This window comes from Sarcophilus harrisii, chromosome X (genome assembly GCF_902635505.1).
Source record: "Sarcophilus harrisii chromosome X, mSarHar1.11, whole genome shotgun sequence".
In the NCBI taxonomy this organism is placed as follows: domain Eukaryota; kingdom Metazoa; phylum Chordata; class Mammalia; order Dasyuromorphia; family Dasyuridae; genus Sarcophilus; species Sarcophilus harrisii.
In genome coordinates this window covers 55,488,466-55,509,118 of record NC_045432.1, presented here as the reverse complement: position 1 = coordinate 55,509,118, position 20,653 = coordinate 55,488,466, and the positions used below count along the sequence as shown (strand labels likewise).

Sequence of the window (20,653 nt, the reverse complement as noted above, 5' to 3'; positions counted from 1 at the left end):
TCTGGGTTTTCTCTTTCAGCTATCAAATCAAGTAAGCCAAGATTCCCTCCCCCTCCCCCCCAAAAAAAAGAAAGAAAGAAAAGAAATGGAGTGTATTCATTCTCATTGCTCTCACCAAAAACATCATCATTAATATTTTTAGTGAGAAAAAAGATTTTCTGCACCATTCAATGAAGAGTTGCAAAATATCATTTCATCTTTATCTCATCCTTTTCAAATTGCTGCTTTCTGGGTAAGATTTAGAATGTACATAATTACTGGTATAGGAGCACAGACATATTTTATAAGGGAGTAAATAATTCACGTACGGGGTAGGGATGGATGTTAAAAATTCTTTTACTGATAGGTATGTGTGATCACAAAAGTTTGGCAACAAGACTCCCACAGCTACCAAGGCCTACCTGGGGTCAGAGGAGAATGGGGTGATGTCCGGTACCAAAATGGCAAGTTGTCATCTGCCTGAAATACATTTTCATATCTGTGTGAAGAGGGATGACGCTAACACACTGAGAATTGATTTTTACCAATAAGACAAGGCCACAACAAAGAAGAGCTAGAAGCTTAAAGCTGCACCGGCCTCGCTGTGTAATCCCTGCAGCTCCCAAATTCCCTGAAGCAGGCCAGAATAAACCAAGGTCCTGAATGGGTCAAAAGACATAAATGACAGTCAGCTAGAACTGATAAGTTGTGCTCCATAAGGTACATCCTGTGAGGTATGCACAGTTGGCGGCCTCGTTTTCCAGATGAACAAACTAAGGTACACAGATTAAAAGGTGATAACAAGCGTAGGAGAGCAGAGCTTTGCCATGGGCCTTCCAATTCCCAATCTCATGTTCTTTTCCCACATCCCTGCAGAAAAACTGAACTAGATTCTGCCAGCAGAGGCATCACAAATCAAGGCACTGCTACCTTTCTGCCAAAGAATGGCACAATAGGAGAAGCAATGAATTTAGAGTAAAGGAGCTGAGTTCAAATACAGCCTCTGCTGCTCTCTACCCACGTGCCTATGACCAAGTTCCCTCCCTCTCCTTTCTAAACCATCTATAAAATGAAAGGGACAAAGCAGAAGGTGAGCACTCATCCTATGCACTGGCTCTCGAGCCCCTCCCCGCTCCCACTGCCCATCAACCATTGCTGACATTTCTCTCAGCAACTCAGCTCTAGTGGAGATTAAGTCTTCTACTTCGGAAAAGCAGCAGCAGGTCACACCTCGGGCCTGTGTTCCCACAAATTCCTGATGAGTCAAGCAAACAGCCAACTACCACTGATAGAATTTTTTTTAATATCAATGCAAAACAGGGTACAGGTTTTTACAAGCAGTTGACCAAGAACCTTTTGTTTCAAAAATGATTCCTCTCCATTTTGGAAACCAATTCCTCTCCAAATTGGAAACCAAAATAGCAACACCCGCAAATTATTGAGATCATACAAAACATGACCTTCTTTTGTCCCATTTTAGCACATCTACAACTGACGAAACTTGCCAAATGACTTTTCCAAATCATAGTCTTCTCATAAAAAAACAACCATCAATATCACATCATTTTCATTTACTTATTGGCCAAAAGACCAAGCAAAGAAATCATTCTGCCTGCCACTACCTCCTACCCCACCCCACTCACACCCAGCCATTTCTTTCTTTGGATTGATGGCATTCAGCTATACTCAGGCCTCCTATGTTGCCATTCTGATTTCCCTGGGGCAGTCAGTGGGGGTCACTGCTACAGTCCAGTTGCCAAAATGGTCCCCCTTTTCCTTCACTGCCCAGCCAGCCACACACTGTTTGGGAAGTGAGCCGCAAAGAATATAATGGACCATCTGAAAAGTCAAATACATGTTCTGGGACCGACATCTTGGGGTCTGCCTGCTGAGCACAGATGGGAAAGAAAATGAGGAATTCCAGAGGCATTCAGTTTTCTTTCCAAGTCATCAGAAAGCGCCCAAACTGGGAAGGTACAGAATAGAGAAAGGTGGAAAGTGAGTTCAGCATATCTTCCCCTTCAGAGGAGAAGAAAGGAAACAGGGCACAATACAACCCCCAGTGCGCCTTAGAGAACTGACTCTTTTGGGTTTTATTTGTAACTACAAGAAACCTCAGAGCAGGGGCAATTCAGAAATTAGAGAATAAATTCACTGAAGAGTCCAGTAATTTGCATAAACACATTATTAAAATTCCCATCAATTCTAAGAGCTGAGTGTGCCTCATTACTGCACTTGGTTCCAACAGTCAAGAATTAACCAAATTAAATGAAGAGAACACCAATATTTCCTGTTTGGCCCAGAAAAAGAAATCTATTTCAATAGCCCTTCCACCTCACTGTCTCATCCCATTCCCCAACCAAAATCGGACAAGAGGAAAGTCAATATGCTCTTATAATTAATATTGGACAGGGAAACCCAGTTTTCCTCGAATTTAATCTGTTCCAAAATACTTCTGTCCAAAATGTGTTGGTGCAACAGGATGGACCTCTGTGGTTAAAATTGTGATGTCTGGAAACTCCTGGATGATCGATGTGGCACCTTGAGAAAAGGAACAAGGACAAAAGTTCTATAAGGACTTTTACCAAGACTGGATGGGTTGATTGGTTTGAGGGGGCAGGCAGAATAATGGATTAGCAGAAAAAGGAGAATAGCAATGTTATAGAAAGCGCGAGCCCCAATAATCACTCACTGGCTGCATCAGTCTGGAAAAAACATTTCGTAACCATTCCCCAAGTCTCAGTATCCACAGCTGTAAAATGGACTTCATGCTTACCTCAATGACAGTATTTCCATGCTTAGAATCAAATGAAGCCTAAAGTCATCAGAACGATCTCATAGGTACCTACTTCTTTCTAAGAGGGAACTGACTTTCCAAGGTCATCATGCCTCCTTTGAGAGGGGAGGTCTCCTCCACCATATGCCCAGAAGCCTGCCAGCCATCAGCAGCAAGCCCTCCCGGACCTCCACCCAACGACCAACACCCACTGTCCTTACCTCTTCCTTTCCATGGGACTTCAAAGTAATGGCTCTCAAGCCTCAAATTAACCAGTGCTAAGTCCTGCTGCTCACATTTACAGAGCACTCTGCACTTTCTCCTGGATTAATGTGTTCCCTGCTACTGCCCCCCCTCACCATGCCTCATCACCATGCCTCTAGAGTTGCACTAAAGCACGTTGTGGTAGGTCCTACACCAAGCTAGAAGCTTCTAGTTCAGGCCCAATAATGGACTGGCAGCCTAGGGAAAAGGCCACAGCTTCATCTCCAGGCTACCCAAAGTCTGGTGTGGTTATCTCGCTCTCACAAAGAGCACACACAGAGGCAGAGGGGCAATGGAGGGAATGGCCATACTAACAAAAGCATGGACATCCTGACACTTCCAAGATCAGTTTGCACAGTTTTCCCCCCAACTTTCTGAGGTAGCCACTGGAAAGTGTGATGCTCCCTAATGGACACTCAGAGAGACTACCAAGCAGCAGACCCAGGACAGAACCATGATACTTCTGATTCCAAGTCCAGAGGCCTTTCTACAACACTCTGCTGAATCACAGGTTGCTACAGCAGAATCTGGCTCTACACTACTCCCAAGTGCTGTTTCCTCTAGTGACTGAGCAACCAGAACATAGTTATTTTCAACACACTCACTGGGGACAGACTTAACAAGGAAGCAGATAAAGCCAGGACTTTCCATGAGAGAAGCTAAGCAGATGCACATTTCCCCACAAGTCAGCACTTACCGTGAGGAGTAGAAAAGAGACTGAGAACGATGATGACACTGGATTGGACACCATGTTCTATAAGGACTTTTACAGCCTCGATGACAGTATTTCCAGTGCCTGAAATAAAATGAAACCCAAGGCCATTAAAATTCTTTTATAAGCACCTAATTCCTTTTAAGGAATCTCAACAGCTTTCTGATGGAATTCATAGGCAAAACTATGCTGGAAGGGACCCGTTCACTAGTGATGCGATCTCAAGCCCAATGTGTGCCTTCAGAAGCCCACTGGCCCATGCTGTGAGCGATGCAAGTCCCAGAATCAGTGTGAAGACCAGAAAAACTAGGGATGACAAAGATGAGCAACAAAGAGAAATCTGTGAGAAACCCACGGCTGCTTTCACTGGACTGGAGAACAGACATAGCGTGCCGCTCTCTGTGTTCTTATCCACATCCTTATCCCTTGCCTTGATGTATCCATTTAAAGACAGGATATTCCTTTGGAGTTAATGAAGTTTGACTACTGTACATTCTGGTATCAGGTGGTCGACTCCCACATGAACTACCCATGTTAACTAAGAAGCCCTGAGAGCAACATGTGCCAGCACTGCTCCTGCCTGAAGGGTGAGCTGAGTCCTCCCTCAAATTTCCCAAGTTCTCTCCCATCTTTCACTCCCTCCTTTCTTCCTCTCTTTCTTTGAGCAAGCACTCACTCAGAATCGGATACATCAGCAGGACTTTCCTCCGGTAAATATCAGGGGGGAACTTGGCATAATAGACTTTGGCTCTTTGGGTTTCCTCATCACTCTGGATCAGAATCTTTCCAATTCGGATTGAGCGGCAGCAGTCCCGCAAACCCTGCTCCATGGCCTCCCCTAGAGGCAGAGAGGAGGAAGAACAAGGTGAGAGATAAAGCGCCGCCCTCCCCGAGGCAGTTGATACAAATACAGAAGGGACACAGTCCAGAAGATGTGGGTGCTTCCTCTGCCGCTGTCTGAAGAGACTCCCAATGCCTGGCCCAGAGCAGGAGCTCCAATAAGCTAAGATCAGCAATCTACAATGTTCCAAAACAGAACCCTTTGGTTATAGGTGTTTCTTATTAAATCTAGCTGTGCTGCAACTTGCTAGGAAAAAAAAAAGTGTTTCTAAAGAAAAAGAAAGAAGCAAGATGCCGGAATGCAACACGCCCAAGTTCACTCCCTACCACTGACAGCTTGTGTGGGGAACTGGCCAGGACACTGACCTCTTGATGCCTCAGTTGCTTAGCTTTAAGAGAAGATGAAGGTAATAAATTTTGTCCTCACTGGGGGGATTGTGAGGTTTGAAGATGCTATAAAAAGAGGATCGATTTTTAGAGTTCTAATGTCTGGTGTCACTGCGCTTCCAAGGTTAGTAAGGCAGAAAAAGCCCCGTCCTCCACTTGGCTTGTGATCTGCTGTCATATTCCTAACGTTTTTTCTTCCCATTATTTTAAATAAGATGCTTAAATTCCTCAAGATGTGGCATTTAATCTAGGTGACAATGTCCTTTTCATTCAGGTTAAGAATGAAAATTCTTGGGAAGGAAATGGGCGTTAAAAACCAAAGATGACTGGCACTTTGAACACAGTGTCATCAATACTGTGTGACTTGGTGCATCAAGGAATTAACATAGTGCCCAAGAGGCTCTGCCAGCCCACTCTGAAGAAGGAGCAGCCACTGATGACCTTCACTTTAGCCAGGGAGGCCAAAGTCATAAAATGCAGTAATCAAAGATCAAGGAGGCAAGAAACCAACTACAGAATGCTCATCTACAACCCAGCCCCTGCCCAAAGTTCTTCATGGTGGGCCCAGAATGTTTACTGAATGAACAACCTCAGAACTGAAAAGCCTTCCTCAAATACCTCACCAACTCAAAGAAGGTTGAACAAAATGACCTGGAGAACAGTCGACACATAAGTGCCATTTTCACTTATCAAGACTAGGCTTAAAAAAAAAAAAGACTAGGCTTATCCATGGGACAGCTATTCAGAACCCGGGTGAGGGCTGAGTGGTAAATTTTCAGTGAGTAATGACACCTCAGAAATCAGCAATCACTACAAATCAGGACTTGGTTTATTATTTTCTTGATTGCCTAGACTTAAGAAAATGGTAACAACATGAATTTAACTTAAAAGAGTGTGTGTGTGTGTGTGTGTGTGTGTGTGTGTGTGTGTGTGTGTATGTATGTGTGTACATTCCCACCCCCAAACCCTAAATAAACCTAGTTGTCAAACATTTACAAGCATACCCCTGTATTGCTCTATAAATGCTGCTTGAGCTCAGAAGAAAGTAGAAGGTCCAGAGAATGAACATCAGCAGGCCAGAGGCCTGGGAACTGGGGGCCAACAACACTAACACCAATGCCAACAACACCAACAATAACGCCTGGCGTTTATATCACTAAGATCTGGAAAGTACTTTCTGTCCATTATTTCCTGCTTAGAACACCTATTTTTGTGGAAACTGCTCGGATGTCGTCTAGCCCTTTTCTTGTTAATAAAAACCACAGGGGAAATTTCCCAAAATCCATGAGCGCTCAGGGTTTCTCCCCAGCATCCAGCCTACTGAGAGAAAAGAGCAAGATCATAGCTTTATGTGCTAACCACAGGCACAGGGCTTCACGGCCAGCCCTGGGGGGAGCACGTCCATCCAAATACATCACCAAGCCCAGCGAGGGGCGATATAGTTATTGCCAAGAAATACTTTTGCCTACACAGTCACTCACACTGAATCATTCAATGCTGAAAAAGACCCAACAAGTTAGCCAGTACGGCCGTTGTCTACAATAAAACAAAGGGGCTCTGCTTCCCCTAGGCTGGTGCTGAGTTCTGCACATCTCCCTCCATCACCATCTCCACACCACCACAGCCCTCACCCCAGCATCCTCCTATCCTCCCCTGCTCCTTTTTTAATGCAACCTTGCACATGCAGACAGGCCCCTAGGGAGGAGACTGCCTCTAAAATTAGCCAAGCTCGGCAGCACGCCGGCCGGGACTGCAGAGGCACTGGGAGAAGAGGAGAGAAAGGCAACAGAGAGAAAGCAGCAGTTTATATAGGTGGCAATTACAGCAGACAAACGGGACCCCTGGGGGTCGGGGAGCCAAACCACAGACAGACTTACCGCTTCTCATGATGCTGACCCCACAGTTCCCCTTCTCAAATTTCACTCCTTCATACTTATATCCTGTCACAGAAGAAAGGGGCGAGGGGAAGGGGGGGGAGAAGGGGGGGGAGAAGGAGAATATTATCTTTTACTGTTGAAGCAGATACTTCTTTGGTTTAAGGCAAAGGATGAGCACCCGCCCTCTCCAAACACAATCCCAGCACATGAGCATTGCCCTCTGCCCAAAGAAGGTGTTTAATCAACATCTGTTTAAGATAATAAGGGCCGACTGAGAGAAGAACACACAAGGCCACAATGAAACCCTCTTTTCCACCCTAGGATCTCCAGCAGCTTTACATGAGGCCCTGACTGGCTGGGCCAGGAGCTGGGCAGCGGAATATCTCCAGCCCACCTGGAAGTCATGACTGGCTAGGGATCTATCTGTGCCCCACAAGGGCAGCATCTGCCCTAAAGTAGTTCAAGTACTAAAGGCTGCTTATTGTAACACTTTTACATGAAGCAATGAAAATAACAAGGTTCTTTAGAGCAGTATCTTCAACCCTCCACAAGAAATCTCGGGGAGTTCAGCAAAAAAGGGAGGAATTCTTCTCATAGTGAAGAGGCTAGACTTGGACGAACTGAGTTCAAATCCCACCTCTTGCTGTGTGAGCAAGTCACAACTTTACAGCATTGACAATTGCCAAACCTCTTCTTCCAATTTTTCCCCTCCTCCCCCCCCCACCCAGATGGCAGGATGGCAAGTCACAACTTCTGAGAGCTTCAGTTTTCTCAACTATAAATGGGAATAATACTACTACTCATAATTCTGACTTCCTAAGGCCTGTGTTAAAGCTCAAATCATGAGCTTTGCCAACTTTAAAGCACTACAGAAAGGTCGATTATCAATATTAGAATGTGAGGAGAAAGCCCATTTTCTCCCAAAGTGAATTAAGTAGAAAGCCATTTAATTCCTGAATTTAAAAATTTTTAATTTTTAATGCCCTGAAAAAGGCAATAGACCGGGCCATCCTACACTGTGACTGGCATCTTAGAAGGTCCAATTTCCAGTTTCCTCCCCTCTCCCTTGAGGTTAATGACAGCAGCAGGCTCACTCAAACAGCTCCCTTTGGTGCCCTGAACACAAACCCAGTGACCCCGTCCAAAAGAGGACAGGCCAACTCAATCACTGACCTCCCCTCGTGGCCCTCACAGCCTTGGACAGAGTCGAGGTTGCTGTCGGTAGTAAGAGATGGCCCCGTGAAAGCACTTGAAGAGTCACAAAGTATTGTCACAACAGCCTGTAAAGGCCCACTTCACAGATGAGCTAGACTGATAAGAGACCAGCATTCTAAGATGCCATGGCAGACATCCCCCATACATACCAAGCTGCCTCTCTAAGCAGAATGCTCTATCGGGTCACAAAGTATCCCACGCACAGATCTCATTTATATCATCACAACCCTGCCACACAGTGACCACAACTCTGTCTGACAAGAAAAGGAAACTGAGGCTAAGAAAGAATAAGTGACAAACTTGGCTCCTACCAGGGATGTCAAACCCCAATAGAAACTGGGCCACTTAACCATAGAGAAGGATCCCTGCAGCTGCACAATGACTTAGAGAACCCCAAATGAATATTACCTGTGTTCTACTGGATCTTTATTTTACTCACTACTTCTACGTTACATTTAACCTCCTTCAGCCACACTCAGGAATGTGGTAGCAAGAGTATTCCAAGCCTCTTCCCTAGGCTTCGGAGCCAATAGCAGCCCCAGCATGGAAGGCTCTGATTGCCAGGCCAGTGCCCGATGCTGCCCCCACACCCATCTCCAAGACCAACAATCAGAATAATGAGTAGCATTTATGCATGCTCTGAAGGTGTGCAGAGCACTTTAATCATGTGAAGGATCTTGGGGGCTTAATACCTACCCTTTACAAGGTAAGCCAGAGTAAGCAACATCCACAACTGCCTAGAGCCCCAAACTGCATCTTTTCAGCTCTCTCAACTGCCATTGTTTTGTCTAATTATCATTCTTCTACCTAATGCATGTGATTGAATGCTGAGCCAGGCTGTCCCATTTACCAGCCGGTAGCTTCCCCACCAAGGTGTACAGGCCATCAGGGAGACAACACCTGCCTAGCGAAGGCTATTTATTAACCTTTAACTTGGATCGACAAGCAACCCATTAAGAAAAAGTCATGGCGCTAAATGTCTCACAGAGTTCATTAAGACGCTACCACCAGAGAGCTCCAGAGAGATGCCTCATTATGCACATTGATTTCTTTCCGGCTGCTTCCTTTCCTGGGCCCCCCAGCTTGGCACACTATTGTTTCCCCCACAAACTTTCCAAGAGCTTGGTAAGTGCTGTTCTGCTTACCTGTTGGAGTGGTCACAGTACACTCCTTATATGGCAGCTGATTCAATCCCTCTTCTACAACCAGTCTGATCTATACAGCAAAAGGAAGAATTATGGAAGATTTAGTGAATTAGCATCGACTACATCCCATCCTTTAGTGTACTAGTCTCATGGACTGAATGCCATGCAGCAACTCAGCACTATCTATAGGACACAAGAGCATTTGCAAGGGATGCAGGAGAAAGAGGGTCTTCCATGGCACTGATCCACACCCATCCTAAAAGCACAGAACATTAGAGATGCAAAAAACCTCAGAGCTCAGCTCAGCCCATCACTTCCCCCCCCCCCCACATTTTACTGAGAAGAAGCTAACTTGCCCATGCTGATACAGAGGCAAGATTTGAACCCAGGTCCTCTGGCCCCAAATCTGGTGGTACACTGTGCTGCCTTTGATGAAGCGATCTTTATGGCAGCTATGATATTTCAAATAATTTGTCTCTCTCCTCTCCACTCCTTTTCTTTCTCCTTTCTCTATCTCTTCTTCTTTTTTCTTCCTCTCTCCCCCTTTTACTTGAGTAAGAAAAACAAACAACTCACATAAACAGAGGATCAAGGCAATTCTACCCCAACAGACTTCCCGGTGACTATTCCAGGAGATGTGGAAGAAAATCCACAAAGGGGATCAGTTGCTACCCAAAGGGACCTTCTGGCAAGAAAAAGCAGCCAGAGTCTGCAACGCTCATTTTCTGCAATCAATATGACATTACTGATTGAAAAAGAAAAAACAGAGACAGACCTGGGCTTGGGCTCCATTATCCTAACCCAACGAAGGATCGATGCTAAGTGGTGCAGATCCCTTTGTCAGCCCCGGGCACTAGGCAAAAGTCCCAGAACCCCAGGACCTCTGTAAGTCACAGGCTCCAGCCACCATTTTCAATGAAAATGTCTGTTTCATAGGAGCAAATTACAAGGAAAAGCCAGGATTCTTTTCTTTGAGGAGCCCAGGGTTCCCTGCTGTTCTACCTGAAGAAAAAGGTGCTTCCTGAGTCCATCCCTTCACTTAGCACCGCCTGTCCCCCACCTCAGCCAGGAACAAACAAATTGTAGAGGCTCCTAGTCAGATAGGAGCCAAGGATCTAAGATGTGATGGGATCAGTGGCCGGAGAGGTCAACGGAGCCAACCGTGGCCAGAGAGTTTGCTAGCAGGGGCTCTCGTTGATCGAGTAGCTGGCTGAATTTCTTGACACTAGAAACAAGGGCCACTTTCCCAAGACCAGAAACTTCAGGTCAACATTGGAGCCATTGTGCCCCGGGACCCTGGCTCCCACAAAAGCTTTCCCAGAAGCTATTTCCCAATGAGGGTGACCTGGACTTTCCAAGGGAAGAGACTTGAAGAAAAGCAAAGGTAAGTGAGAAGAGTCCTCTTCTCATTTAGGGAACAGTTGGTTTCTCCTCCATCCTTCTTAACAGCATCCTGTACCCAGTCCCTCTAGGTGGTACAAGGTATAAAAAGGAAGGTAGTTGAGCTGATTTCTGTCAGCACAGAGAAACTACTGACATTAACTGCAAACAGTGGGGCTTGGTATGACCCCTGTGGGCCCAAGCAATTTTTACCTTTAAGTCTAAGGTGATCAAGACCTCATTTCACACATGAGGAAACTGAGGCCCACAGAGCAGCTTGCCAAAGGTCCCACAACAAATGGTGGTCAGGATGGTCCTCCAACAGCAAAGGCAGAAAAGTCAGCTGTGCTCTTTTAGCCTTGAGGAAAACTCAAGTAGAATAACTAACACCTCAAGAGAGGACAGGGTCTATGATTATTTAAACAAAATTAGTTTTCTCCTCCATTATTTGGCTAAAGCTAAGAGGCTAAAATCCAGTGAGTTTCTGCTGTTCTTACTCCAACACCAGCATCCTTGTCCTGGCATCCAAGAAGCATCTTTGGCAGAAGGCCCTGGCCATGTGCCCTCCCCCACCTCCTCATGCACCTAACAAATGCTTGCTGACGGAGTCTAGCAATGAACAACACACTTGTTTTTCTCAATCCAACAGAAGTCCAAAACTTTAAATCCGGCCACAGGAAGGCAAAAGGCTGTTGCCTAACAAACACTCCTGCACACAAGATTAGAGTTATTAGGCCGGGTTAGGATTTGTAGGCAAAACCATTGAAGAGAAACAAGTCCCTGTTGGAAGGATGGTACTAGGAAAGCATCTCAACCTATTATTCAATGTATCCCTGAGAAAACTAGATGACAGAGCACTGGTCCTGCAGTCAGGGGGACGCAAATTCAAATCTGGCCTCAGACACTCACTAGTTATGTGACCCTGGCCAAGTGCCTTCCCAAAACATAACAGACAAGAGAAGCCACAGACAGAAGTAAAGCCCTTTCTCACCACCAATCAACCCCCCCCCCCCTTTCTCCTTTAACAAAGGTCTTAGTCCTTGGAGCCTGGCTAGTCCCTTTCTTGGCTACCCTAGATCCTCCTTTGAGTTCCTATGTACATGGTACTCACAGTCAGCCCAGCCCCAAGAAGTCAAATTGAGAGAGGCAGGATTAGAAGGGGGGGGGGTAGAGCACACCTACCTGAGAGGCAGTAGGTCCTCAATGCTAAAGAAAATGAGTTCATATGAAGGACTTTAGGATGAAAGGGGGTAAAAGTCAAGTTTTATTCCAACCACAAAAGCTCACCAGGATAGCAACTGCCTGGCAATTCCTCCCTTTTACCCTTAGATAGCATTTAGCAAGAGTCACTGAAGCACAGTAAGAAAATGTTAACAGGCACCCTCTACCTACCAAACGGTCTGCAGAAAACATGAAGTCCCCTCGACTGGCTGTCCTAAAAGAGAGTAGAACAATTTTAGTCTGAATGACAACTTTAGGGCAAAATATTAATTTATACATATAGTAACAACACTGATTGCAACATCTGTTCTGTCTCTTCTCCTCCTCCTCCTCCCCCCCCATCACACACACACACACACACACAGAGCTAAAATCTCTTATGTGCAATGTCCAGATGTTTACCAGAAACTAGAGAAACCATTTTTATTGAATAAATGGCACCAAAAAATGCTTGTCCAGCATGCCCAAAGCAATCAGGAATTTGAGTCCCCATATCTTAGTAGAAAAGGCTGCCTAAGATCAAAGGGCATCATTAAATCTATGCAGAACACAAAGTGCCTAAGAAAACTATCCAAATAAAACCAGAATTTTCCCCCTAGGCTCCTCCCTCCATTCTTACTCTTTCCTAAAAGCCTGTACCAAGAGATAAATCAAGCCCTCTTTTCACTTATACCTTTCAAGAGCCTTTAACTCCAAAGTTAAGCTCTCTTTCTCAAGCTAATGAGAGCCCCTTGTGCCTTTCTTCAAAACCAAGCCCTCCATTTCATAAGACATTTTGTTCTTTCTCTGCTTTTCTCCCCATATGCATCCATCCTTTCTGACCCTACAATGCCTACCCACGATGAAACTAAGATTTGTGCTCCCACTGTTTAAACCAGAGTTCCAGCTTGGGCACTGCCCAACCTCAAATGAAAGGCTGTGTCATTGGTATGAACCTAAACTTGCTCTCATTATCTGTGGCTGGAGCCCCCACCCCTCCACCAAATTGGCTTCTCTCATGGAAACAACCATGCTGTGGCACTTGGAATATATTTACATTCTGTGTATTTATAACCCCCCCACATCCATCCTGTCTGTAGGAGTCCCAAAACACACAGCCCAAGGTGCCCAAAAGGACATAGTCAAGCACACATTACTCCGGCACACCATTTATCTGCAGCCAGCTATAGAAACCACCCTCACTTCCTCTCACTGGGAAAAACTTGTTACAACACTGAACAAGCACGCAAAGCCACTGCAGGGCTACTGTAGCCCTGCAAATTTGGCCCCAGGATGCTTTGGAGGTCAAAACATATTGATGGACCTCAGAAACACTGGACCAAGAGAAGGGAAGGGCAGTATCATTCACTTCCAAGGGAAAGTCAAAGAAGCAAACAAGAGGAATTACAGAACCTGTTAAAATCTCAGAAACCATCTCCCCTTAACCACACAACCTGAACAAGAATCCCCTTTATAAGACACCTGACAAGTGTCATGTATTAAACCTACATCTGATTTAAAAAAAAAAAAGAAAAGAGAATGTGTTGTAATAGGTAACTTTTTAAAAATATATAACTCCTGTCTTTTTATCCACCATCAAAGCCCTCTTCTGATCCTCATAATAGTGTGCAGATGAGTCTGGATTCTCAGTCAAAACCTCAGTCAGTGGAAATGCTCAGGCTGGATAGAAAAAGGCTGCTTGTCACCAAGGGAGCCTTTGCCTGAGGGTAGGGGGAAAGCATCTGCATCAGGAAGGATATCCACAACACAAGTACTAAAGAAATGATTTCATATCATTAGAGGCAGACAGCATAAGCACCAACATCTCTCACTAATTTCCTAATCACATGGAACAAAACTATTTAGGTAAGTCATCTACAATATCAACTATGATAGAACAATCAACTTCTAAGGCCATATATTCCTACTCAAACTCCAGTTTCTTCCCCTAGGGGGCTCAGCTCACATGCACACACACATGTACCCCGGAATCCGGGCCTCCATCAAGTACTGACTTTTAACAGCCACACTAAACCTTGCTGCCTTTCGTTTCTATAATCTGACTCTACAACATCCCTGTTAAGAAAGGAAAAGGGCAGTAGAATACAAATTGAACTTGTAGTACCCTTGCTTTATGTGCTGGGGCCCGGACTAGCTTTTAGGGAAGAATTCTCATTAACAGAGCCCTGACTAGACCAATGCAGTCTTCAAAAAATGATTTTTATCGTTTTCTCAAAGAAACACAGAATGTACAGACAACTATATCTCTTGATTCATCTATTTAAATATCTCTCTCTCCTCTAATTCAATGTTCCCCCACTCTGCTGAGTGTCCAAAACTCACAAGTCTTTTGTTTTGCAATTGAAAATTAAATGCAAGGCATTTTTCTCTTTGCTTTACTGGGAGATAGCAGCTTCATTGAGCTTGTGAGGAACGAACCCTTTTCTCCAGTCTTCCAAATAAAAACAACCCCACTACCCTACACACACACACACACACACACACACGCACACGCACACGCACACACCCACCATTCTGGGAGCAGAATGCACATAGCTCAGGAAAATCTTACTGTCTTTCTGTCCCCAACAGAGCCTCCAAGAAGGCATATTTGCACTGTAGCAAGTAGGCATTACTTCAAATAATCACTAGTAATTCAAGTAATTACTAGCCTATCCCCTGCTGCTCTCCAGACTTCAAATCTATGCTCTTCACTTTCAATCAATTTAGAAATTAACATATAGCTAGGCTACAAGGTGATTACAAGTTTTTAAAACCCACAGTAATGACCAATGTCTCCTAAAATCCATAGCACTGCCGTTCCTGATGCAAACTCCATAAACACAAGGGTCAATCAACAAGTATTTATTGCACATCTGCCGAGGGCCTCTTGGTGGGGACCTTGACTTCTCAGGAGGCTGGGTCAGCCGATCCGGCTTGGCCAGATCTTCCTGAGCCCAAGAGACCATGGGATAGACATGGATTCAGGTGCCACAGGCAGCCTCTGTCGTTTCAGAAGCAAGTGCAGAAAGGTTAATCACCAGAAGATAGGCCAACGGGTAAGGGATTCTTTGGCCACAGCAATGCATGAAACCATTGACAAAGGCATGAAGAGCCTGCTCTGTGTCGCCCATGCAGATGAAATCACGGAGCTTTTGAAATCCAGAGGCAGCTGCAGTAGGGCGGCCTACTTCAAACGGTCCTCACTAGCCTATCCCCTGCTGCTTTCCAGATCAGCTCCGTTTCAGTTTAAATCAATTTCGGAATTCAAATATAGATAGAAGACAATAAGTTGATTACATTTTTTTAAATCCACAGTCACCTTCAGTGCCTACATTTACATTCATAGCAGTGTTGCTAAGGCTGACATTCTCTTAAGCCAAGGAGAGACACATATTTGTCTGACTGATCAATCAACAAATGTTTACCTTCTATTTGCCCAGTTCTGAGCTTGGCTGGGTATGGATCTTCTATTAACGGAGACGCTTTTATGAAAACTAACCCTAGGCCTCATTAGCCACAGAACCTTGGAGGAAAAGCTTAACTTGATTCCTTTTTGCCTTGGAACCACTAAACTGCATTTCTCCTACTGGGAATAAAGCTTTGAAAAGACATTTTAATCATCTTCTATTTGAAAGGCAATCCAGAGAACATCCAGTGCAAAGCAAGATACACACCCAGAATGCTCAAAACCATTTCAATATTGCCTAATATTTAAACAGACAAGAACATCCAGACACTCATAATTCATAGCATGGAAATCAAATTAAACTTTAAGCCGACTGCCCTTTCAATTGTACATCCTGATTGATGAAGGCACAGCAGCCACACTGAAAATACTCCATTTGCCTCTAATTCCCAGAGTCCCACATGCAGGCTGTATGTAGAACGGCAGCCATTTGGCGACGCGGGCACATCACATTTCTTTGGCTATTCCCGAGTCCCAAGGCTAAGCCGATGTCAGGTTTGGGGCTCCCTGAGTTGGTAAATTGGCCTCTCCCCCTTCTCAAAAAGGAACCCTGATTGAACATTTAAAACTCTGAAGAGAGCTGTTAAGATTCTTATAGCCTTAGGTTTACTATAAAATAGATGCACATTATAAAGAATTCAGAGAGCTAAAATGCAGAAGGATTACTAAGATCTTGAAATACCAAAGCAAATAATACCAGGCCTTCCAAAGCATTTACTCAAACCTCATATAGTAGATTTTTATTAGACTCAATATTTTAATTGGATTTTTTTAATGCATTGGCATCTTTAAGTTTTGTTCTTGAAATTTTTCTTCTCGTCACCGAAAATGATATGAAATGACTTCATAGATATGAGTATCATATTTCTTGCCTTCTTGATGGGTGAAGTAAGGGATAGAGGGGGAGAATTTGGAACTTCAAATAAAAATTTTAAATTGAAAATAACATGGAAAAGTTGAGAAAAACTTTTTTAGAGAGCAGACCAATTTTCTCTGCTAAGTTACAACTGACCAGGAACTACTTTAGGGTCCCAATCTTAAGGACTCCCAGGGGGCCCTCTATTGGTTTAGAAGGTGAAAGAAAACTACAATAGCCAAAAATTATTGATGCTCAGAGTGTGCACAGAAAATCCCATTTAGCAAAACAATGGTCCGTTTCTGCTCCCATGTGGACTCACGTCTCCAGAGATAACACGCTTGAGTATAAGGATTTGCATATGAAATGAGGGCTCTGAGCCCTTCCTTACTAATCCAGAAAAGGGACAAGAGAATTATTGGAATCCACTGTTTCAGGGAGAGTTCCCTACTCTATAAAATGAGGCGGAGCTAGACAATCCCAAAGGTACCTCTGGGTTCTAGTTTGGGAGTCCACTGACCCATCACCTAATTGACAAGCCTCACTTTACAAAACACAACAGGACTGAAGAACATTTTCCAAAAAGAGACTAGAACAACTCAGTCTGAATGAACTCCGAGGCCAGAGAGTCCAAATTCCATTTCTGGCTAAATTATAGGACGTGTTATTAAAAGAATAGAAGACAGATAATAAGGAGAGGAAGCAGTTCTCCCTCAATCCACAATGATAGCAAAGCACAGCTTGGCTTCATCAAAGACTGGTCATGACAAACTAACCTTCGGTCCTTCTCTGACAGGGTCACTAAACCAACAGATGATCCTTAGGTTTTAGCAAAGCATATGGTAAAATATCTCATGTGATTTTTGCAGAAAAGATGGAGAGATGTGGATGAGAAAAGAATCAAATTAGATATATTCAGAGCTGGTCAGACTTAAAGAGTAGTTATTAATGATCCCAGGTCCTCATAGCAGGCGGTCTCCAGCGAGTACCTCAGGAATCACTGCTTGATTCTATCACTGGCTTGGATAAAGGCAGAGATGACAACTTAAATATCGGCTGATTAACACAAAGTTGGACACCCTGTACAGCACAGTCACGAGGCCAAAAAGAATCTGACAAACTTGAGAATCAAATTAGCTGATAAAAGTAGACTCTAACACTTGGGGATCCAAAGAAAAATCAGCTTCCCAAATCTAAGACAGGAAAGGCCCAATTAGACAGCAGGCCATTTAAAAAAAGATCTAGATGTTTCAATGGACTACAAGTCCAATAACAGTCAGCCGTGTGATATAGCATCCAACAAAGGCAAAAGGATCTTAGGTTAGATTGAAGTAGTACTTATTAAGTACCTACTATATACCCGGCAACTGTGCTAGGATCGGGAGGCACACATACAAGGAATGAAACAATTCCTATCAAGAAAGAGCTTACTTTATAATCGGGGGGGGGGGGAACAATAAGGATATATGCAAGTATATACAGAATAAATATAAATAAATACAAATACAAATATAAATAATAATTTGTAATTAATTACAAGACCATTTGGAAGAGAGGGCACTAGCAGCTGAAAATCACATAAAAGGCTTCCTGCAGAAGGTGGGGCTTGAGCTACACTTTTAAATGGTAAAGCAAAAAAGCCTGCAGTCAAGATATCTAAGTTCAAATCCTGCCACAGACATTTACTAGCTGTGTGATCCTGGGCAAGTCACTTTACCTCTCTGCCTCAGTTTTTCCATCTATAAAATGCAGACAATAATGGCACCTACATCACAGGGTTGCTATGAGGACCAAATGAGATGACGTATGTAAAAATATTTTGCAAAACTAATTTAAAGTATACTTGAAATGCTAGCTAGCATCATAATCATCATTATTTTATAGGAAGGGGGAGAAAAAGGGAAAGAGCATTTATTAATTAATTTACTATGTGCCAAGCACTGTGCTAAAAACTTTACAAATATTTCAAACCGGATTTAATATTTAATTAACATTTATGAACAATCCTATAAAATGAGTAAGAAGGGAGTACATTCCACGTTGGGAGCAGGGGGATGGCCAAAGGAAAGGTTCAGAGATACAAGATGGAGGAATCAAAAGAAAATCTTTTTGGCTGGATCACATGGAGCTGGAAGGGAAGGAACATCCAGTGAGTCTGAAAAGCTCTCTTGGGATCAAGTTGTAAAGGGCTTAAAGCAGGGTACCTTCTTGATCCTAGAGGCAGGAGGGAACTTTCTGAATAGAGGAGTCAAATGGTCAGCAGTGCATAGGATGGACTGGAAGTTGTGAGAGACTTGAATCCTAAAGACCAATGGAAAGACTACTCCAATAACTTGGGCAACAGTGATGAGCATGTGAACTAAGGCAGATGTGTGAGCAGAGAGAAGGAGTCAGATGGAAAATGTGCTGAGAAAACTACAATGTGGGGAGAAAAGTGAGGAGTCAAGAATAACACTGAGATCAGGGACTTGAAACACTTCAAGGATGGTGGTGCTTTCAAGAGAAATACAGAAGTATGGAAGAGGGAAGGGTTTGGGGAGAATCTTAACAGGTTCTGTTTGGAACATTACAAGCCTGAGATGTCTCTAGGACATCCAGTTGGAAATGAGCAATGGGCATGGAGTAATGTGCAACTAAAACTTGATGGAGAAACTAGAATTATTCCTATAGATCTGGGGAGTCATCTGTATAGAGGTAAGGGTTAAACCCAAAGGAGGTTGATAAAATCACAGAGAGAAATGAGAGATAAGGCCTTGAGCACAACACAGGAGAACGCCAGCAGGGGGCATGATGTCGAAGATGAACCAGCTAAAGTTCCTGAGAAGGAATGGGCCAACAGGCAGGAGAACCAGGAGAGAAGTGTCCCCAAAACCCAAAAAGGAGAGAATATCCAGGAGGGTGGGCATCAACATCAAATGCAGCAGATAGTCCAGAAGAACAAGGCCCAAAAGAAAGACCATTTTATCATTTTATATATATTTTATATATGTCAAAGTTGCAATTTGAACTCGGGTCTCTCTTGCCTCCAATTACAGTGCTTTCATCACCATTCCCCTCAATCCCTCACTAATAAACAGAAATCAAGTACCATCTCACATCCAAGGGTTTGGAAGAAGCTAAGAATGTAGCCAAGCCTAGAGAGACTTACACGAACTGATGCTGAGTGAAATGAGCAGGACCAGGAGATCATTATATACTTCAACAACAATACAATATGATGACCAGTTCTGATGGACCAGGCCATCCTCAGCAATGAGATCAACCAAATCACTTCCAATGAAGCAGAAATGAACTGAACCAGCTACGCCCAGAGAAAGAACTCTGGGAGATGACTAAAAACCATTACATTGAATTCCCAATCCCTATATTTATGCCCACCTGCATTTTTGATTTCCTTCACAAGCTAATTGTACAATATTTCAGAGTCTGATTCTTTTTGTACAGCAAAATAACGTTTTGGTCATGTATACTTATTGTGTATCTAATTTATATTTTAATATATTTAACATCTAGTGGTCATCCTGCCATCTGGGGGAGCGGGTGGGGGTAAGAGAGGAAAAATTGGAACAAGAGGTTCGGCAATTGTCAATGCTGTAAAGTTACCCATACATATAACCTGTAAATAAAAGGCCATTAAATTTAAAAAAAAAAAAAAACAATGTAGCCAAGGTGGATTTGCTGAGCTAGAATCGAAGGGAAGCGATTATGATGTAAACAAAGAAAACAGCATCAAAAAGCATTTTTAAAGAAGGCACAGCCCTAGAAGGCTCAAGAAAGAAGCTAGATGTTCTTGTTACAATTCCAAGGTAGATTCCAAGGACCCATACCTCCTCTAGAAAGCAGTTGATTTAACAGGCATTTATTAAGCAAAAACATGGTCCCTGGTCCCAAGGAGTTGGATTCTAAAGAAAGAAGCAGATGGCCAGAAGAACCTGAGCCTAGGAGATGAAAGATAAGCTCCCCAAGACCCCTACTACCTCAAAGTTTATAGGGTTAGGGTCTACATCTCTTTCTGCTTCTCCTTAGAAGTTAAAAGAAATCTGCTGAGGAGTAGATGGTCCTCTGCTAGGGTTGTTCCTTCAATCAGTATTCACAGAGTTGTCTATTGTGGTCACCACATTGTGCTGGGGACCACATTCCCTACCTTCAAGGAGGTAAGAAATCAGGAAAAAAGCCATAGCTAGAAGGGACCTCAGAGACTAGCAGCTACTCCGACACCCTCACCTGACAGTAATGGAAACTAGGACCAAGGGCCAGGGAGCTTGAGTGACTTGCGAGACTGGAACCCAGCTCCCCAGAAGACTCATCACTAATGTCCCACAAAAGGCAGTAAAATCAAGAGACACTTGTGGAGCAGAATTTCCCATTAGTCTTCACACGGCCAAACTTTTAAACAGTCTTGAGTGATTTGAGAACTGGGGGAGGAAGGAAGAGGCTGACTGCAGCAGGCCCTGTGGGAACATCTAATGATCTTGTTCTACCTAGGGGCATGACTGGCACACGTGGTAAATGCAAGCAGTGCGACCAAGGCATGTTCTATGCCAGGGCCAAAT

At 43.8% G+C, this 20,653-nt stretch overlaps 1 protein-coding gene across 1 annotated transcript in view; it reads right to left on the bottom strand.

Moving 5' to 3' along the window:
* Nucleotides 1-1,259: 1,259 nt before the first annotated feature.
* Nucleotides 1,260-20,653, bottom strand: part of UPRT (uracil phosphoribosyltransferase homolog) — a 38,806-nt gene continuing 19,412 nt past the window's right edge. Inside the window, exons 2-7 of the mRNA XM_031944693.1 lie at nucleotides 11,968-12,010; nucleotides 9,196-9,265; nucleotides 6,836-6,898; nucleotides 4,408-4,569; nucleotides 3,717-3,815; nucleotides 1,260-2,520 (exon numbers count right to left, since the gene is read on the bottom strand). Of these exons, the coding sequence (XP_031800553.1) occupies nucleotides 2,414-2,520; nucleotides 3,717-3,815; nucleotides 4,408-4,569; nucleotides 6,836-6,898; nucleotides 9,196-9,265; nucleotides 11,968-12,010 (544 nt within the window). The 3' untranslated portion in view covers nucleotides 1,260-2,413. The remainder of the gene's footprint in view (nucleotides 2,521-3,716; nucleotides 3,816-4,407; nucleotides 4,570-6,835; nucleotides 6,899-9,195; nucleotides 9,266-11,967; nucleotides 12,011-20,653) is intronic.